The sequence below is a fragment of the Hyperolius riggenbachi genome, chromosome 9, assembly GCF_040937935.1.
Source record: "Hyperolius riggenbachi isolate aHypRig1 chromosome 9, aHypRig1.pri, whole genome shotgun sequence".
NCBI classification, from domain to species: Eukaryota; Metazoa; Chordata; class Amphibia; order Anura; family Hyperoliidae; genus Hyperolius; species Hyperolius riggenbachi.
The window spans coordinates 226,667,094-226,685,770 of NC_090654.1; the positions used below are offsets into that span (position 1 = coordinate 226,667,094).

The window sequence follows — 18,677 nt, forward strand, 5'->3', positions numbered from 1 at the left end:
CATTGCACAAAATGCTGTTTATTTAGCTGCAGAGTGTTCCACAGAGCCATGGGCTTGATGCAAACCTTAAATAGCTGCTCCCATTGGGCAGCAAGTGAAGCACATGGATTCCTGGTCTGGCTGCTCGACACCCTCTGAGCCGAGGATAAAAGAAATGTGACGTATTGGGGCGCTACGAGAAGTAGCTCTGAGGGAAAAGAAATCCGCAACGCCTCATTTATAATCTGTTTAATCCAACATGAAGTGATTGGAAGGGGTTGTAAAGTCAATGAGTAATGTCATCTGTAAGGTCCAGAAACCTGCTCCCTACATCACTTATTACCAGGGGGTTTGGTCTTCTGTTTACCACTTCCATAAAAGGATGTTAACAGAATGAAAGGGCTTGCAATATTGGTAGACACAACTACAGCTTGCGGAGCCTGCTGTGACCTGGATCAAAGCCACAGAGTAACCAGGCATTGGTTTCCATGCATTTAGGTTTTACGCTTTTCATTATGCATCAAGGGATAGGTCTATGAGACCCCCAAGTAACTTACCTTATATCCATAAACACAATAAATTAGTAGTTCTGTTCCACCCCAAAAGATCTATAAACAATTCCCACCAAACAAGAAGCAAGGGGTTTTATATGAACACATTTTCTATATATTTTTCAATCAAAAGCGTCTTCACAGTTGCAGACTGTACGTATGGACATCAATATAGGATTCCAAGTCACATAAAAGACTGCCTGACGTGTTTCACGGCCTAAAAGCCACTTCCTCAGAGGCACACTGTATACAAACAACTTAAAAACATACATGAACCGTATGAGTCAAATACATACCCATTCAAGAGCTATGCGCATGTTAGGATATACGGCCAATGAAAAAACGAGAAATCTTATCTTACCAATTGTGGATCAATAGCCGCAATCTAGAAAAATATATAAATATATGCCAATCAGTCATCAGGCTAAAAAAAGGTAGAGTAGTTCTTTAAGTACCCATCTACTACATATGAGGACCACATAGCATGTGCAATAGATATACCCTCCACACCATATCAGATATCCACATTCCTCATGTGAAGTAACTATCTACAGTACTAAATACCACCTCATATTAATAATCCACAAAGTACTGAGCAGATAGGAAGATACACCCAAAATAGTGCAAATAAACTCTTAGACTAATCAGGTATATACAGTGGGTTGCAAAAGTATTCGGCCCCCTTGAAGTTTTCCACATTTTGTCACATGACTGCCACAAACATGCATCAATTTTATTGGAATTCCATGTGAAAGACCAATACAAAGTGGTGTACATGTGAGAAGTGGATCGAAAATCATACATCATTCCAAACATTTTTTACAAATAAATAACTGCAAAGTGGGGTGTGCGTAATTATTCGGCCCCCTGAGTCAATACTTTGTAGAACCACCTTTTGCTGCAATTACAGTTGCCAGTCTTTTAGGGTATGTCTCTACCAGCTTTGCGCATCTAGAGACTGAAATCCTTGCCCATTTTCCTTTGCAAAACAGCTCCAGCTCAGTTTAGATGGACAGCGTTTGTGAACAGCAGTTTTCAGATCTTGCCACAGATTCTCGATTGAATTTAGATCTGGACTTTGACTGGGCCATTCTAACACATAGATATGTTTTGTTTTAAACCATTCCATTGTTGCCCTGGCTTTATGTTTAGGGTCATTGTCCTGCTGGAAGGTGAACCTCCACCCCAGTCTCAAGTCTTTTGCAGTCTCCAAGAGGTTTTCTTCCAAGTTTGCCCTGTATTTGGCTCCATCCATCTTCCCATCAACTCTGACCAGCTTCCCTGTCCCTGCTGAAGAGATGCACCCCCCGAGCATGATGCTGCCACCACCATATTTGACAGTGGGGATGGTGTGTTCAGAGTGATGTGCAGTGTTAGTTTTCTGCCACACATAGCGTTTTGCATTTTGGCCAAAAAGTTCCATTTTGGTCTCATCTGACCAGAGCACCTTCTTCCACATGGTTGCTGTGTCCCCCACATGGCTTGTGGCAAACTGCAAACGGGACTTCTTATGCTTTCTGTTAACAACGCCTTTCTTCTTGCCACTCTTCCATAAAGGCCAACTTTGTACAGTGCATGACTAATAGTTGTCCTATGGACAGAGTCTCCCACCTGAGCTGTAGATCTCTGCAGCTCGTCCAGAGTCACCATGGGCCTCTTGACCGCATTTCTGATCAGCGTTCTCCTTGTTCGGCCTGTGAGTTTAGGTGGATGGCCTTGTCTTGATAGGATTACAGTTGTGCCATACTCCTTCCATTTCTGAATGATCGCTTGAACAGTGCTCCTTGGGATGTTCAAGACTTTGGAATTGTTTTTGCAGCCTAAGCCTGCTTTAAATTTCTCAATAACTTGATCCCTGACCTGTCTTGTGTTTTCTTTGGACTTCACGGTGTTGTTGCTCCCAATATTCTCTTAGACAACCTCTGAGGCCCTCACAGAGCAGCTGTATTTGTACTGACATTAGATTACACACAGGTGCACTCTATTTAGTCATTAGCACTCATCAGGCAATGTCTATAGGCAACTGACTGCACTCAGATCAAAGGGGGCTGAATAATTATGCACACACCACTTTGCAGTTATTTGTAAAAAATGTTTGGAATCATGTATGATTTTCGTTCCACTTCTCATGTGTACACAACTTTGTGTTGGTCTTTCATGTGGAATTCCAATAAAATTGATTCATGTTTGTGGCAGTAATATGACAAAATGTGGAAAACTTCAAGGGGGCCGAATACTTTTGCAACCCACTGTATTATATATACCCCCCAATCATGAAGACATGTAAAAATACCAGTGTATAGGTAAGCAATGCATCTATACTAATGTGTATGTGTCAGTAGAGTAAAGGGTCCACAGGACCAGTGTGGGGCATCATTCACATAGACCAGGCATGGGCAAACTTGGCCCTCCAGCTGTTAAGGAACTACAAGTGGCACAATGCATTGCAGGAGTCTGACAGCCATAGTCATGACTCAAAGGCAAATGCATTGTGGGACTTGTAGTTCTGTAACAGCTAGAGGGCTGAGTTTGCCCATGCCTGACATAGACACTGTATAGAATGAGTGGAGTAGGAAAGGGACGAACACGGTAAATCCAGCGCTGGAGACTTGGGCGCAGCAGCACAGGAGACTACGGCTATCGCAGGAACAGGGAGTAACTTCAGCGCCGTCAGAAGACGGACCTGAAGTTGCTTTTAAAACAATAATTCGGATTCCAGCGATTGCTGGAAGCCGAATTATTTCATTCCCCCACTATCCATGTCGGCCTGGAGGGGGAATAGTAATTAACACGGCCCGGACTTGTGCGGCAGCAGGATCAGCCATATACTGGCTGTGTCCTGCGCCCAAGTCTCCGGCGCCGTTCTCTCTCGTACGCGAAAGGGAAGGCTGGCCCCCAATGCCAGTAGATCGCAAGTGTGCATATTATAAGATCACTGAGTATATCACATATAAAGAACCATGCAGTAAAAGCCATTATCCTGCAAAAATACTATTTTGGTGATAATACTATCTGGTGATAATAAAAAACCAATATGGTGCAAGAAATCTCTATCCATAGGAAGAATAGCAAAGTACCTGTACTCAAAGAAGAATGTAGACACAGCATCCATTCCATGCGCGGAATGCGCGTCCATGGATTTAAGTAGCGACATCTGACCAATAGAAAACTATTGTGGCCGAGCAGGAGGTGGAGCCGTAGGCGCACTGTATAGGAGAAAGGTCCGTGCGTGTATGTGTGGCACGCACGCCTAAACAGCGTGGTCTGTTGGAACGCATCTCCCATAACTCTGGGAGATGACGCACAAGTACGGCCCCTCATGACGTAACGTGCCGGTGTAAAGAGATCTGGATGAAACTGCGCATGTGCTAGGCTGTAACCAGCCTGGAGTGCAAACACAGTGGCCACATGATACAAATACATCACATCCACGTCCCATTAAAAGGCAGGCAGTGCGGCCAGTTGCCGACATATGCCGCGCTGAAAAATGGCTCAAGGCCCTTCAATAATTAACTAGATAGAGGCCACATAAAGAGGGGGAAAAAGGGGGCGATCCCCTATAAAATAAACAGGTCTAAAGCTTTAAGCCCCAGGGTCAGATGGCGCTACCCCCCATCTCCAGGCTAACATGCTATATACACTGTGTGTGAAGGAGGCCACAGATGTATAAGCACCAGCGCAAGAGTGCAAGGTGAAAGCAAAGAAAAGAAAGGGAAGGAGGGCAAAAGGGAATGGGAAGGTAAGGGGAAAAAAAAGAAGGGGGGGGGGGGGGGGTGAGAAAACAACCAAAAAATGTGGAATAGGGGCTAATACAAAAAAAAGGGGGGGGGGGACAAATATAGGATGCCTATGTAGGTCAGGTACAACAATAGTTGAAGAGACTACCCCAAGATGCACATATTCTGTACATAGATTTTATAAAAACATTGTGTAGCTCACAGTATCGTTTAAACCAGGTTTTTCATCTGCAGCAAATTTACAAATCCATTTAGCTGCTAACTTAGCAGTTTCTTATCTATATTGCCCCCTCTGATATTGGGATGAACTCTATCCAATTCTCCAAATTTGATATATTTTTTTATTTCCCCCATGAGTCTCTATGAGAGGTTTTGCTATGGGGGATGTTTCACCTTTTTTGCCTGTATCATATACTGTAAATGTTCATACATCCTATCCTTAAGTTCTCTTTTAGTTTTTCCTATGTAGAACGCATTACATTTACAGATTGCCACATAAACTATAGCTGTAGTACTACTACAATTGGCATAGTGTCGTAATTTGATAATGGAGTCTCTAGCTTTTATCTCCACACTAGGCCCTTTATATATATATTGGTAGTATGGGCACCCCCCACAACCATATGTACCTCTGGTTTTACATGGTTCTCCTCGCAAACTTCCCTGATAGTGACTGTTCATTATCTGAGCTCCAATAGTTCTAGCTCTTCTAAAGATCACCCAGGGGTAGTTAGGTATCACTCCTCCCAGTATTTTATCCTGTTTCAAGATTGGCCAGAACTTATTTAGAGCTTGCTTAATGATCCTATGTTCTTCACAATATGTGGTGATCATCGATAAGGAGAAATCGTCACCCACTTGTTTGTCTCATTCCTTCCTTTTTCCATAAAGGAGAGGTTTTCTATCAAGGGCAGCTGCTCTATTATATGTCCGCTTTAGACTTTTTTTAAATTTATTTATTTTTTGAGTATCCTCTCTTTAAGAGTCTGGTTTGTAGTTGTTTAGCTTCTGTCTGGAAATTGGCAAAGTCAGTGCAATTTCTTCTAATTCTCACTGCTCTTAAGATAAAATTTGTAGCCATAGGTTTACGGTAAGAGTGGTTGCCAGGATTCCATCGTCCTGTTTCACGATTTTTAAAATCGAGAAACTAATTCTGTCCAGTTAAATGTATAGGTGAACTTCAAGTTCCACTCGTTAACATTCAACCAGTTGACAAAGTCATGGAGTTCGTCCTCAGTCCCCTCCCAAATGAAGAATAAGTCATCAATAAATCTATGCCATGTAGAGACGAGGTGCATGAAGTCATACCCGTCCTCTGCAAACATTTCCTCCTCCCCCCCCCCCCCCCCAGGTACAGGTTAGCATACGATGGGGCACAAGTCAACCCCATTGCTGCTCCCTGCACCTGGAGGTAGTGGGACCCCCCAAAAACAAAAACCTTGTGAGTGAGCAAAAAATGCAATAGCTCAATAACCAATCGATTAGTTTCCTCATGTTCGATACGCATTTTGTTTAAAAATCTCTGTACTACTAGCACCCCCCGATCATGCGGTATACTGCTGTACAATGCTTCTACGTCTAAAGAGACCAGTAGGCTGTTCTTAGGTACATGAATTTCATCCAAAATCATCAATAAATGGGAATGGTCTTTAACATACTAGGGCGAACTAGTTACATGTGGCATAAGATGATCAATATATTTACTGATGTTTTCTGTAAGCGAACCATGGCCTGCCACGATGGGGCGTCCAGGTGGATCCAAGAGTGACTTATGTACTCTTTAGGTGTACAGTAAAAAGTGGGAGTACATGGGGATTCCACAGTTAAAAAAATTCAGAATTTTGTCATTATTGAGGCCCTCACTTCTGGCCTTGAGGAGGATGTCATCAAGCTCCTTCTTGTAGAGCGCAAGCACATCACCGATTTTTCGGTAGTTGTCTCGATTACGTAACAACCTCATGCACATTCTCTCACAATTTTCATTATACGTGATGACAAGGTTCCCACCTTTGTCAGATGTTTTCACTGTCAGATGTTTCATGTTTTTTTTTCTTTCCTCCAATGCTTTAACTTCAAGGGTACCTAAATTGAACATGGTTATAGTTTTTTTTTGACCGATTATATCCTCCGTCACAGTTTTGATGAATATACTTATACTGTGACAATTTTGTATGTTTGGAAAGCATTTGGATCTTATTTTCAATTTAGAATAATCAACATTGACAGAATTCATATCGGCAGAGCTTTCGGCTAGGATCTCTTCAAGGTCTATACAGGCTTGAATGTCAATATCACTCCACCCTACAGGATATTCTACCCGTACTTACCGTATATTGCGGCTTGCTAACAGGGTTGGAAGGGCAGGCTCACAAAGGCTAAACACCACTAGGCAAACATGAGGATTTCTCTTATTGCATCCATTTCTAAGCAGCAGTGATGGTATAGAACTAAAAGCTCCGATTGTTCACAGCATTGACCTTTTTATTACAGCTAATTTAGAACTTATGTTTTTAATTAGGTGGTAGCGATGAGATGTAGCCAGACACAGGGCCGGATTTCTACTTTTTACCGCCCAGGGCCCACTGTAACCAGCCGCCCCCTGACCAATCTAACAGCATCTCAACCAACCAACCCCCCCCCCCCCCCCCTCACACACACACACCAATTAAACACACTTCTCCACCCTAGCATATAATCTTAAAGTGAACCTGAAGCAAATTATCTTAGTAGAAACCCTGGGGCCCACTGTTCCAGTGCTGGGACCCTCTGAGCATAATCAGACCCCACCACTGCTTCTCGGGACCCTCTTCTTCCTTGAGGCTGTGCTTCCCTCTATGTACAAGACCAAATGTACTGGGCATGCTTGAGTATGGTCTGCACATGCCCAGTAACACAAAGCTACTTGCCTATGGCTTTTTCCGCTTTGCACAAGCGGTTTCTGTGCTACTGGGCATGTGTGGACTGTACTTGTACATGCCCAGTACGCTTGTGCTTGTATAAAGACGAGAGTGCAGCCACAAACGAGGAAAGTTTTGGACAGCAGTATTGGTATCCAGATGACTGCCTCCACTCAGTTTAGGTAGCCAGATGACCCACCTCTCCCACCCCTGCATTAGGGGGACAGGAGCACCAAATCTGGGGGCCACAGTATGGGTAAGGGACCACTTGAGAAAGGTGCATGAATGGTACCGTGCATGCGCAGTCGGAGTGCCTGGAGTCCCAGTCACCAAACTTAGGGCTGCGAGTGGGAGAATGGAGGGGGATCAGAGATTGCTGTGTGACCTCACAGACTATGGGGGGGGGGGGGGGGGCTGGAAGAAGCCCCAGGTAAGTAAAAGTGCATAGTTTTAAGCACAGCTTAGGTGTACTTTAAAGAACAAAAACAAAATTCCAGACAATCAGAATTAGGCAGAAACAAGACAGGAAATACACATACCTGGTGCTTCTTTCAGCAGGAGGGAAAGGGGAAGGAACACTGCTCCTGGCCCCTCAGTTCCTTTACATTCCTCTCCATCTTCTGTAGCCACATTTAAAAAGCTGCAACTGGCCCCCAGTCACAGCTGTGGTACATGCAATCTCCTCCATTATGCTTCCATGTGACAAGGCAAGACAGCCATGGCTGTCTGCACATGCATAGTTCGGAAATAATCCAAATCGCACATGCACAGAACTTTACTGGCTGGCTACTGCGCACACAGTCACTGGAAAGCATGACTGAGGAGGTGCTGTGTACATAGTACATGTATGTGCCACAGCTGTGACTGTGCCCTGTGGCAGCTATTTTAGAGGGGTGACAGCTATATGACAGAGAGGAGTCCTAAGGAGCTGAGGGCAAGAACTCTATGGGGGTGAGGGGATGGAAGAAGCTAGGAATGTGTAAATCCTGTTTGTGGAGTTTTGTTTTTTTAGGCTTTAGGTCTCATCAACTTTCACTGTCCTGGGTCCCCTCCTCCACTGAATCATGAAGTTCCCTCTCACGCTTACAGCTGAATGTGAGACCAGGACTCGGAGCACCGGCAGCTGTACATTTTCTGCAGGTTTAGCCATGTGGAAACGAGGGAGAGGAGTGGAGCCTCCTGTCACTTTCATGTCCGCTGGAACGGAGAGCTTCTCTTGCATGCTTGAAATTGCCGGGCACACAAGCAAGGGGGAGGAAGCGGGGGCGGGGCAGCCTTACCATTTTACTTCTAATCTAAGAGAATGACAGCAGGCAGGGCTTCAGCGATACAGCCGCTTCTCCTGCTGTCACACACTCAAGTATAAACTGCCCGCTCTGTCCCTGTCTATAGCCGCTGCTACTGCACACACACAGACATGCTACTGTGTGCAGAGCAAAGCGGGGAGGCTGTGTACATGTGCGGGGAGTGGCATAATGGCAATACATCATTGTGTGGAGAATGGAGTCGGCAACTGCAGCGACTCCGTTTGGAAGGTTGACTGCTTGTTTTTCAACCCGCCCCTTCCTTGGCTCCGCCCTAGGCACGTGCCTATGGCGGCCTTCCCACAAATCCGGCCCTGGCCAGACAACTACCTCAGAACCAATCTCTGGATCCATGTAAGAGCCCAAGCCCACTTGAAGGCTTCCCTTTGTCAAGATCAATGTCTAGTCTTTATTGTTTTATGTGTCAGGTACACTGTAACTGGCTGCAAATTGAAATGAGATGATCATGGTTGAAAACTTTTTATGACAAAATATTTCTGGACTGCCGATCTAGTCTGTATGGCAACCTTATAATGACAGCAGAATTTACCTTGAGGCCCCCTCTACTCTTGCCTTGCAAACCTGTGTAGCGTTACGGTTTTACTGCCGGGTAACGCAACGGCAATACAAGGCAATAGGGCCTAGCACACTTACCGTCGCGCTGGAAGTGCCCGATCTGCCACGTCACTGTTGGACTTCAGTGGCGATGCAGTGGTAGCAGAAATAATACAAGTCAATGTGCGACGCAGGAAATTCAACCTCGGCGGCGGCAGCTTGGCGCACATATGCGGAATGATGGGAATACAACAGGGAAACCGTGAATCCCAGTGACGTTCTTCCTGTCCAGCAGGTAGTAAGTCACTGTACGCTATGCATACAATCTGTTGGTGCACTCTGGCGCAGGGTCATATGATTGACGTTTATTGTGTGACAGGGGCAGGTCATTACACCGCAAAAGCACAAGCCAGGTGTAAAACCGACCTTAAAGGGAAGGTCCAAGCAAAAAAAAAAAAATGAGTTTTACTTACCTGGGGCTTCTACCAGCCCCATGTAGCCATCCTGTGCCCTCGTAGTCACTCACTGCTGCTCCAGTCCCCCGCTGGCAGCTTTCTGACCTCGGAGGTCAGGGCCACATTGCATAGATTTTTACGCATTCCAGCTAGTGCAGGAACAAAAATGTACGTGTTGCACCACTAACGCGTAAAAATGTATGCGTTAATGTTCCTGCACTAGCGGGAATGTGTAAAAATGTACGCAATTCGGCCCTGACCTCTGAGGTCAGAAAGCTGCCAGCGGGGGACTGGAGCAGCAGTGAGTGACTACGAGGGCACAGGATGGCTTCATGGGGCTGGTAGAAGCCCCAGGTAAGTGAAGCTCATTTTTTTTTTTTGCTTGGACCTTCCCTTTAAAGAGACTCTGAAGCGAGAATAAATCTCGCTTCAGAGCTCATAGTTAGCAGGGGCATGTGTGCCCCTGCTAAACCGCCGCTATCCCGGGGCTAAACGAGAGTCCCTGACCCCCCAAATCCCATCCGTGCAGCGGGGGATTACTTCCTGTTTGAGGCAGGGCTAACCCGCCGCAGCCCTGCCCCACGCGCGTCTGTCAGCGCTTATCTCCGCCTCTCCCCCGCCCCTCTCAGTCTTCCTTCACTGAGAGGGGCAGGGGAGAGGGGCGGGGGAGAGGCGGCGATGCGCCGCTGATAGACGCGACTAGAGGCAGAGGCTGGGCTGGGCAGAGGCAGGGCTGCAGCCGTTAGCCCTGCCTCTAGGAGCAGCAAAATCTACGACCAATTTGGTCGATTTTGCGGGGGGGGGGGGGTGAAGGGACCCCCGTTTAGCCGCTAGATAGCGGCGTTGTGCCCCTGCTAACTATGAGCTCTGAAGCGAGAATTATTCTTTAAAGTGAAGTTCAGAGACCGAGTACCTCTTCAGCCCTCCTCAGACCTTCACAGTGGCACGGCGTTGGAACAACGGGATGGACTGAAGACCAGGAAGGCTCTATGCTATCCAGAGCCTTGCCTCTACGAAAGTAACGGTAACTATTTTTTTTTTTTGCTTGCTTCAGGTTTACTTTAAGCTCAAGCACAATTTATTTAATTTTTATATGTAGGTAGAAAAAAAAAAAAGTCTTGTAAAAGTAATACCTTTTAATGGCTAACTGATAAAGTTAAATAATGCAAGCTTTGTGGGATCTAGTCCCCTTCTTCAGGCATATTTCCAGATGTACGCTGTAATAAAACACTGATGCAGGTAAACAGCAAACACGAAGATGGCAGTTGTGCTGTTTGCTGTTTAGCAGTTAGATGTCAGGTGATCAGCAGGCTGGAGCCAGTGAGCTCATGCAAGCAAACATGAAATCTAGCATGAAATCTTTTCTACCCAGGGCCGGCCCTAGACTTTTTGCCGCCTGAGGCAAAATTAGAAAAAAATCACCCCCCCAGCCGTGGGGGGGGGGGGGGGGGGGGGGGGAGGGTGCCAAGCTGGAGGGGTAGCTGGCAGAAAGGGGGTATTGGGCCTAGCGGCGGGGCTCCTCCTCCAGCGTAAAGTACCAGCCAGCGCGCATATGTTGAACGGGCGGAGGAATCACTCACCTTTTCCGCGTTCCATCGTGCGCTCCACTGACGTCACTTCCTGCAAGGCCGTCCACTTACAATACAGTGGGCGGCGGTGCCGGAAGTGACGTCAGTGGAGCACGCGATGGAATGCGGAAGAGGTGAGTGATTCCCCCGCCCGTTGCCTCTTCATCATATGCACGCTGGCTGGTACTTTACGCTGGAGGAGGAGCGCAGATCGGGGGACCCAGGCGAGGGAGGGGGGGTCTGACCCCCCTCCCCGCCGCTAGGCCCAATACCCCCTTTCTGCCCGCTACCCCTCCAGCTCGGCGGGCGGCCCCAGCGTCCATGGAGAGTTGGGTGCCGCCCCCCAGATTTGCCACCTGAGGCAAATGTTTCACCCCGCCTCATGAGCGGGCCGGCCCTGTTTCTACCTACATATATTGTTTGGCTAACACGGTACAGAAACATTTTTACTACTTTAATCTTTATAGAATTACACAATGATACAGAGAGGAAACTGGTTTAATGACTTTTTCTTTTATTTTGCTCAAGGTTCCTATTGTTATATACACAAAGTTTAGCTTTAAAATCTGGGGGGGGAAAAAAAAAAAGGATGTACATATCAAGTAAATACTTTGCCATAGTGTATCAGCGTAAAACACATTTTGCAGGGAACTCCGGTACAAGTCTCAACATAGAACATTTTCTTTAGTAGTGTATTTTATCCTGTTCTACATGCACAATATTCAAACCGCACACATCAGTAGCGGTATTAGAAAACGAGGTGGTGATTGGCTAAAGCTTGGTATGTCGGGGTGCACTGCATTCATCTTGACATGTGCAGTTATCGCTGGGTCCATTGCGTTATCCAAAGTGGCAGGGGACATAGTGTGAAATGGGCCTATAGAACACTGCTAGGGTATAGTAGTAAAGTGATGCTATACTCACTGCAAACATTCAGGCTATGTTTCCACTGTAGCATTGCATTTTCACATCAGCAAAATCACATGCAATATATTTTTTTTTAAATCAAGTATGGCATTTTACATGTGTTTTTATGCAAATTTTCTTGTGCAATTTTTCGCAATGGCCCCTTGAATTCTTAAAGTGGGATTGTCACCAAAAAAATCAAATTTCAACAGCAACTGGTCGAAGTGTATTAAGTGATAAAGATGCTAATCCTGCATTCAAAAGTTTTTCTCTTGGTAGGATTTGGAGTTATCACATACTTAAGGAGCACTGGCCCTTTAATATTCAGTGCCAAACAGTTGCATGCTGGGGGTTATTTTTATCTATAATATATTCCTCCTCTTCCCTTTATTTCCCTGCCTAGCTGCCTATCTGAAACACCATCCCCTGCTCACTTGTGTTTACAAGCAAGGCTGAGGTGACCCAGCGATAGGAGAAGAAAAAAAAAAGTAAAGGGCATTCACTATATAACATTCACTGAAATCAAAACGTGGACAGTACAATATATATGTTATGTAAGTAGATCAAATATATATATATATATAATATATATATATATATATATATATATATATATATATATATATATATATATATATATATAGCTAATCCTGCTGCTTTAAATCTGGACCTCTTGTTCCTCTAATTGGATGATGAAAGTGAACACTGCTTCTCTGCAAATTTCCTTCAATAAATCACCTCACAAGTCAATCCCGAATGCCTTGTGTAGCACTTTAGGCCCAGCAACACAGAACACTTTGTAGGGTGTGACAGTGAGGTCCACATCATGCTGTCTTCTATGCTGATATACCAACAGGTACACCATACATGAAAGACAAGGACACCGTTCCGGTTTTCATCTACAGCAGTTCCTGTGGAAAAAATACAATGCAACTTTCCCGCTATACATATTGTGTTTCCTGGAAAATAGCAACAGTGTTGAAAAGTGGCATTGTGCGTTACCAATGCGATATGACACATACCAGTGGAGCACACATTCCACAGACGTATGCTTACACTGAAACCATTAGCACGTCTTCCGGTAACGCACAGCAGGTAATGCAGGTAATGCATTGCTAACACACTATTGTGAAAGCACCACTGCAATATTGACAGACAGTGTTATCGCCTTGCCATTACACATTTACTAGATCATCTCTAAATTATCCCTCATCAATCAATGATTTATAAAGCACTGCTCACCCACCCTGCCTCTACAAAAAGGTCAAAGTTATCCTGTGTATCTACTATTTACTCTGCACCTCCTTTACCAGCACATACAGTATATACACATAACAGAAGTGTTTTGGAGATCACAGTTTCCCTGCACCAGACCTGCTGCCAGGGTTGCCACCTCATCCCTTTAAATACAGACACATCTAAGTGATACAGGTTCTGGGGCTACTCACACATAACCAGTGCCTAAGCTGCATCTAACTAGCCACAAGGCATGTTTAATTCATGTTTAAAGGGTTGAGTCTGCAACCCTACCTGCTGCCTGGAGATTGCCCAATGTGTGACAACATTAGACCTATTCAGTTTGAACCATTACTCCCCTAAGGGCTCAGACTCACTATCAGCTTTTTCTAAGCGCTAGTGATTTGAAAAAGCTCTTGCTAATGCAATGCTATGATGATTTTTATAAAATCACATTGCTCAAGTGGGATCACACACCCATAGCATTACATTAGCAAGAGATTGAGAGAGTGGCTTCCAGTCCTGTTAGACATTAGTCTATGGCAGGCATGGGCAAACTCGGCCCTCCAGCTGTTACGGAACTACAAGTCCCACAATGCATTTGCCTTTATCAGTCATGACTGTGGCTGTCAGACTCCTGCAATGCATTGTGGGACTTGTAGTTACTTAACAGCTGGAGGGCCAAGTTTGCCCATGCCTGGTCTATGGAATGCAACCAAGCTTGGCTTGCATGCTAACTGCAGACCATCTGATATACCAAGCATACAATCAATTTCTGTATCCAATCAGAAAACAGCTGCCTCCAGAATGTATGGGTGACACAATTAATGTCTTGTCTTTATAGGTGGTCAACATCTTTACACTTTCTTTACTACTTTGTGATTAGCTGACTCAGAAAAAGCAAGTGCCCAATGACTGTCTGACCCAGAACAAACAAGCACCCAATGACTGACCTACAACAAGCAAAACGCCCAATGATTGTCTGACCACTTAAACATGCGGCCAATTACTTTCTGACCCAAAACAAACAAGCGCCCAATGATTGACCTACAAGCAAGCGCTCAATGATTGTCTGACCCATAACAAGCATGCGGCCAAAGATTGTCTGACCCACAGCAAGCATGCGGCCAATGACTGACCCAGAACAAGCAAGCGCAACAAACGTGCAGCCAGTGAATGCTCAGATACTTACATACTTGTTCCAGGCTTTTTACCCACTACTAGAGAGTACAAGGGGACCTAGCTAAAGGTAACCCAAGGTGAGAGTGAAATGGAGGCTGACATGTTTATTCCCTTTTAAATAATGCACATTGCCTGGCTGTCCTGCTGCTACTCTGCCTCTAATACTCTAAGCCAGTGTTTCTCAACATTTTACTGGTGTGTACCCCTTTTAAAACCCTGTACCCATCAAGTACCCCCTAGCATAGTAAACATTATCGCAAGTTACCATTGACAAAAATATATTTAATCGTAGAACACGATAATTGGTTCTAAACCATTTCCATGCCTTTACGATTGCTTTTAATTAGCTAAAACGCTCATTTGGTATTGTTTAAATAATATTTATCTTTTTCTAAAACTCTAAATTTGTTATTCTTGGTTATGTATATCAAGCTCGAGTACCCCCTGGAACCATCAGACGTACCCCCTGGGGTACCCGTACCACACGTTGAGAACCTAGGCTCTAAGCCATAGACCTTCAACAAGCATGCAGATTAGATGTATATGAAATCTGACAAGATTAGCTGCTTGCTTGTTTCAGGTGTGTGATTTAGACCCTACTGACCAGAAAGATCAGCAAGACTGCCAGGCAACTGGTATTGTTTAAAAGGAAATGGATATGGCAGCTTCCATAAGTCTAACACCTCAGGTTCCTTAAAATGAGCATCTGCAGCATTACACACACCTCTCCAGCCTCCCCACACAGGTTGCATGTCTCATCCAGCAAGATGAAACCCATCAGCAAGCAGAAGAACTTTAGCCATAGACCCTAAACAAGCATGAAAATCTATGGCAAATCTGACAAGATTAGCTACATGCTTGTTTCAGATGGGCGATTTAGATCCTACTGACCAGAAAGATCAGCAGGACTGCCAGGCAACTGGTATTGTTTAACAGGAAATAACTATGGCAGCGTCCATAGGTCTCACACCTCAGGCTCCTTTTACAAGGTGAGACAAAATGGCACCTCCGAAATGTCACTCCAGGCTTATTTTAAATAATAACCACATACAAACTGCTATGGTCCTCCATCACATTTGAACACACTCCAAAAGATACATCATCTGCCTGTAACTAAGCTTCTTGGCTGGATAGTGTAATGGTTAAGGGCTCTGCCTCTGACACAGGAGACCAGGGTTTGAATCTCGGCTCTGCCTGTTCAGTAAGCCAGCACCTACTCAGTAGGAGACCTTAGGTAAGTCTCCCTAACACTGTTACTGCCTATAGAGCGTGTCCTAGTGGCTGCAGCTCTGGCGCTTTGAGTCCGCCAGGAGAAAAGCGTGATATAAAAGTTATTTGTCTATTTGTCTTCTCTGAGACCAGAAGAGTCCGTGCTTTTTCCTCAGTCAGGTAAGTATGGAGCTGCATTCTGTAGGTGCAACTCATTACTCTGCTATTACACAGCAGTAAAGAAATACACATTTATATTTAATGCAAGCAGGGTGGAATCTGAAACGGAACCAAACTCGATTATGTGTTTGGAAAAATTCTCAGAAAATGTTTTATTACGCTCCTTTCTGTAGTCAGACGTACAAAATGAATGTTAGAGCCTTCATAATTCTAAATATAAACCTTCAGCACCATTTTTAAATATTTATGGTATTTTATACATACATTCATCATATTTTAGGACATTAGAAGCCCGTTCACACAGTGTCCCATTGGTTCGCAATGGACGATATAAAATTCCTATGTGTGAGGCAGGTTCTAACACAGTAACGCTTTACCCGGGTAACACGTACATTTACATTGGCAGCAAAGCATATTTTCAATGTTCTGCACGCTCGCACTGCACCCGCACCATGCAACTTTTTGGCTATGTTGTGCTGCAATGTTATTGCAACACAACGTACAGAGTAAAAGGGCCCTTAGGGTGCATTCACTCTACATCAATTGCATTTCAGAAACAGGGGTGGAGGCACCCAATGCATAAAAGCTGTTAATATTACCTCTCTAAGAATTTGGACCATCTATTGAAAAAAGGTTTTTTTATTTGAGCACATAAAATTGACATGTTTCGCGGGTGCTTGTCCGCTTCCTCAGGTCAGTGAAAAAACAGGTGCCTTAACCTCCCTGGCGGTAAGCCCGAGCCGAGCTCGGGCTATGCCGCGCAGGGGGAGATCTCAGCCCCTGGTGGGGCGATTTGTGTCCTGTAAATTGCTGTGCGCGCAGCCAGCACTTTGCTAGCCGCGCGCACAGCTTGATCGCCGCCGCTCTGCGGCGATCGGCCGCACGCAGCGGCTGAAGAGGGCCCCCCCGCCAGAGCCCTGCGCTGCCCGGATCAATGAGTTCCGGGCAGCGCTATGGGCTGGATCGGGTGTGCCTGACGTCAGGACGTCGGCTGACGTCCATGACGTCATCCCGATCGTCGCCATGGCGACAGGAGAAGCCAAACAGGGGAACGCGTTATATACGCGTTCCCCTGTTTGCTATAGATGCCGGCGACGATCGGACTAGAGGGCCACATGCGCCCTCTAGTGGTGTTTCATGTAGCTACCACTCTGGTAGCTTTACATGAAACAAAACAAAAAATTTAAAAAAAAAAAGGATTTTTTTAATTAGGAAAAAAAAAATTAACCGCCAAGGAGGTTAACTGCTACGACTGTGTAGCAAGCATGAGTGCCTTGTGATAGTCGCTCATGCTTGCTACACAGCCATAGTTAAGGCACCTGTTTCTTCACTGACCTGAGGAAGCAGGCAAACACATTCATGAAACACATTGTCAATTTTATGTACTAACTAAGAGACTGGTTTTCAATGGACTAGGCCAAATTCTTCAAGAGAGGCAAGATTACCGGTTTAAGAAATCAACAGCTTTACTAGCCTATCTTTTATGCATTGTGCACATCCATGCCTGTTTAAGTGTCTTGTCATACCTCTTTAGAGTTTTCAGTTTTTTAGTTGTCCTAAAGGACTTCCGGAGTGTGACCACCCAGTTCCTGTCACAGACCTGGAAAACCGAGCGAGGACAGTTAATTTCCCACCTGCTCTGACAGTGGTTGCAAGGATTTGCAACCCATCTTTGTCAGTATATACATCCTTAGCCATTTGTTTTTCTGAATCTTACAAGATTCTGCACTATTGGGCTTCTGGACTCCTTTTGTCTTTTAGATGAGCCTGGGGTTGTTACAACCACAGGAACCATCGACATAAGCGTTTCAGAATAACCCTGCATGTCATCTCACTGCCCATTCAATTCTATGGGCCTGTCACATCTCTGCATTGCAACCGATCGCATTATACTCTCTGCATGCGGGCTTTGAATTAACATTTATAACGTACACCACGTCCATGTCAGTTCCCACACATTATAAAACATGCGTTATGCGTGTCAGCAAATGGGGCTAGTATATGGTATTATGCCCTCCATGCTTCCACACACATCAAAGAACACTGAACATTCAATGCATGGCTGCAACTGTACGGCTCACATTAGCATGTTCAGAGGGAAATATTCAGAATGATTAATGTTATGCAAACATTTCCGAGATGATGCAGAATAGGTTCTGTATGCAAATTTGTGCAGCATGAAAATGCACCAAATTCCACCATGATGGGATTCGACTGGTCTATTTTCACGTTGCATAGTTATTTGTTATTTGGGTTGACAAGACATACGTCCATCGAGTTCAACCAGAGTGCAGAAAAGCACATTTGCATAATACAGCATAAACTCTGAATTATTTTCATCTCACGGACCATCACTAATATATAGATTGCTAGAAAACCTGCAGGTCTGCCATGACTTGAGGCTTTCAGCTAGTGTTGAGAAGCCCAATACCAAGTAATGCTGAGTAGTTTCACTACGATATAAGTCTACATAAACCGTATATTCAAACTATTGTCTGACCCCCCTGTTAATTTAAAGCCACAGTCCAGTGACTTTCTTTGGATTTTAGCAGGACTGTTAATCTAACTGCACTCACAATAGCGTAAATGAGGGAAGCATTACAACCGAAATAAGGCACATCCACAGTATTAAAAAGGCACAGGGTTGCATAGGCAGGTTTGGGGAAAAGCAAGCCACTATATTTACATATACCAATATTTTGCTATAAATACCGTAATCCTGCCGGCTATCTTGAAAATTGATTCAAACCTGTCTGCCCACTCTGTCCAACTTTAACATTGTCATACCTCTAAGAACTCTGCCACAGAGCACTATGGAAAGGGCAGAAGGTAGAGACACAATTTACTTTCATGCAAATTCTAGGCAACTTTGAATTGGACCAATCAGATTCACATCCTACTGAATATGATTAGTCCAA

The 18,677-nt window shown here is 44.8% G+C and overlaps 1 protein-coding gene across 5 annotated transcripts in view; it reads right to left on the reverse strand.

Annotated features, from left to right (window-relative positions):
* Positions 1–10,704, reverse strand: part of LOC137532986 (deubiquitinase DESI2-like) — a 248,478-nt gene extending 237,774 nt beyond the window's left edge. For 2 of the 5 annotated variants that reach the window (XM_068254077.1, XM_068254073.1), the window contains exons 1-3: positions 10,612–10,704; positions 6,275–6,349; positions 827–915 (exon numbers count right to left, since the gene is read on the reverse strand). In XM_068254077.1, coding sequence (XP_068110178.1) covers positions 827–847 — 21 coding nt within the window. In that variant the 5' untranslated portion in view covers positions 848–915; positions 6,275–6,349; positions 10,612–10,704. The remainder of the gene's footprint in view (positions 1–826; positions 916–6,274; positions 6,350–10,611) is intronic. The other 3 variants (XM_068254074.1, XM_068254078.1, XM_068254075.1) reach the window with 3 other exon arrangements.
* Between the last annotated feature and the right edge of the window lie 7,973 nt (positions 10,705–18,677).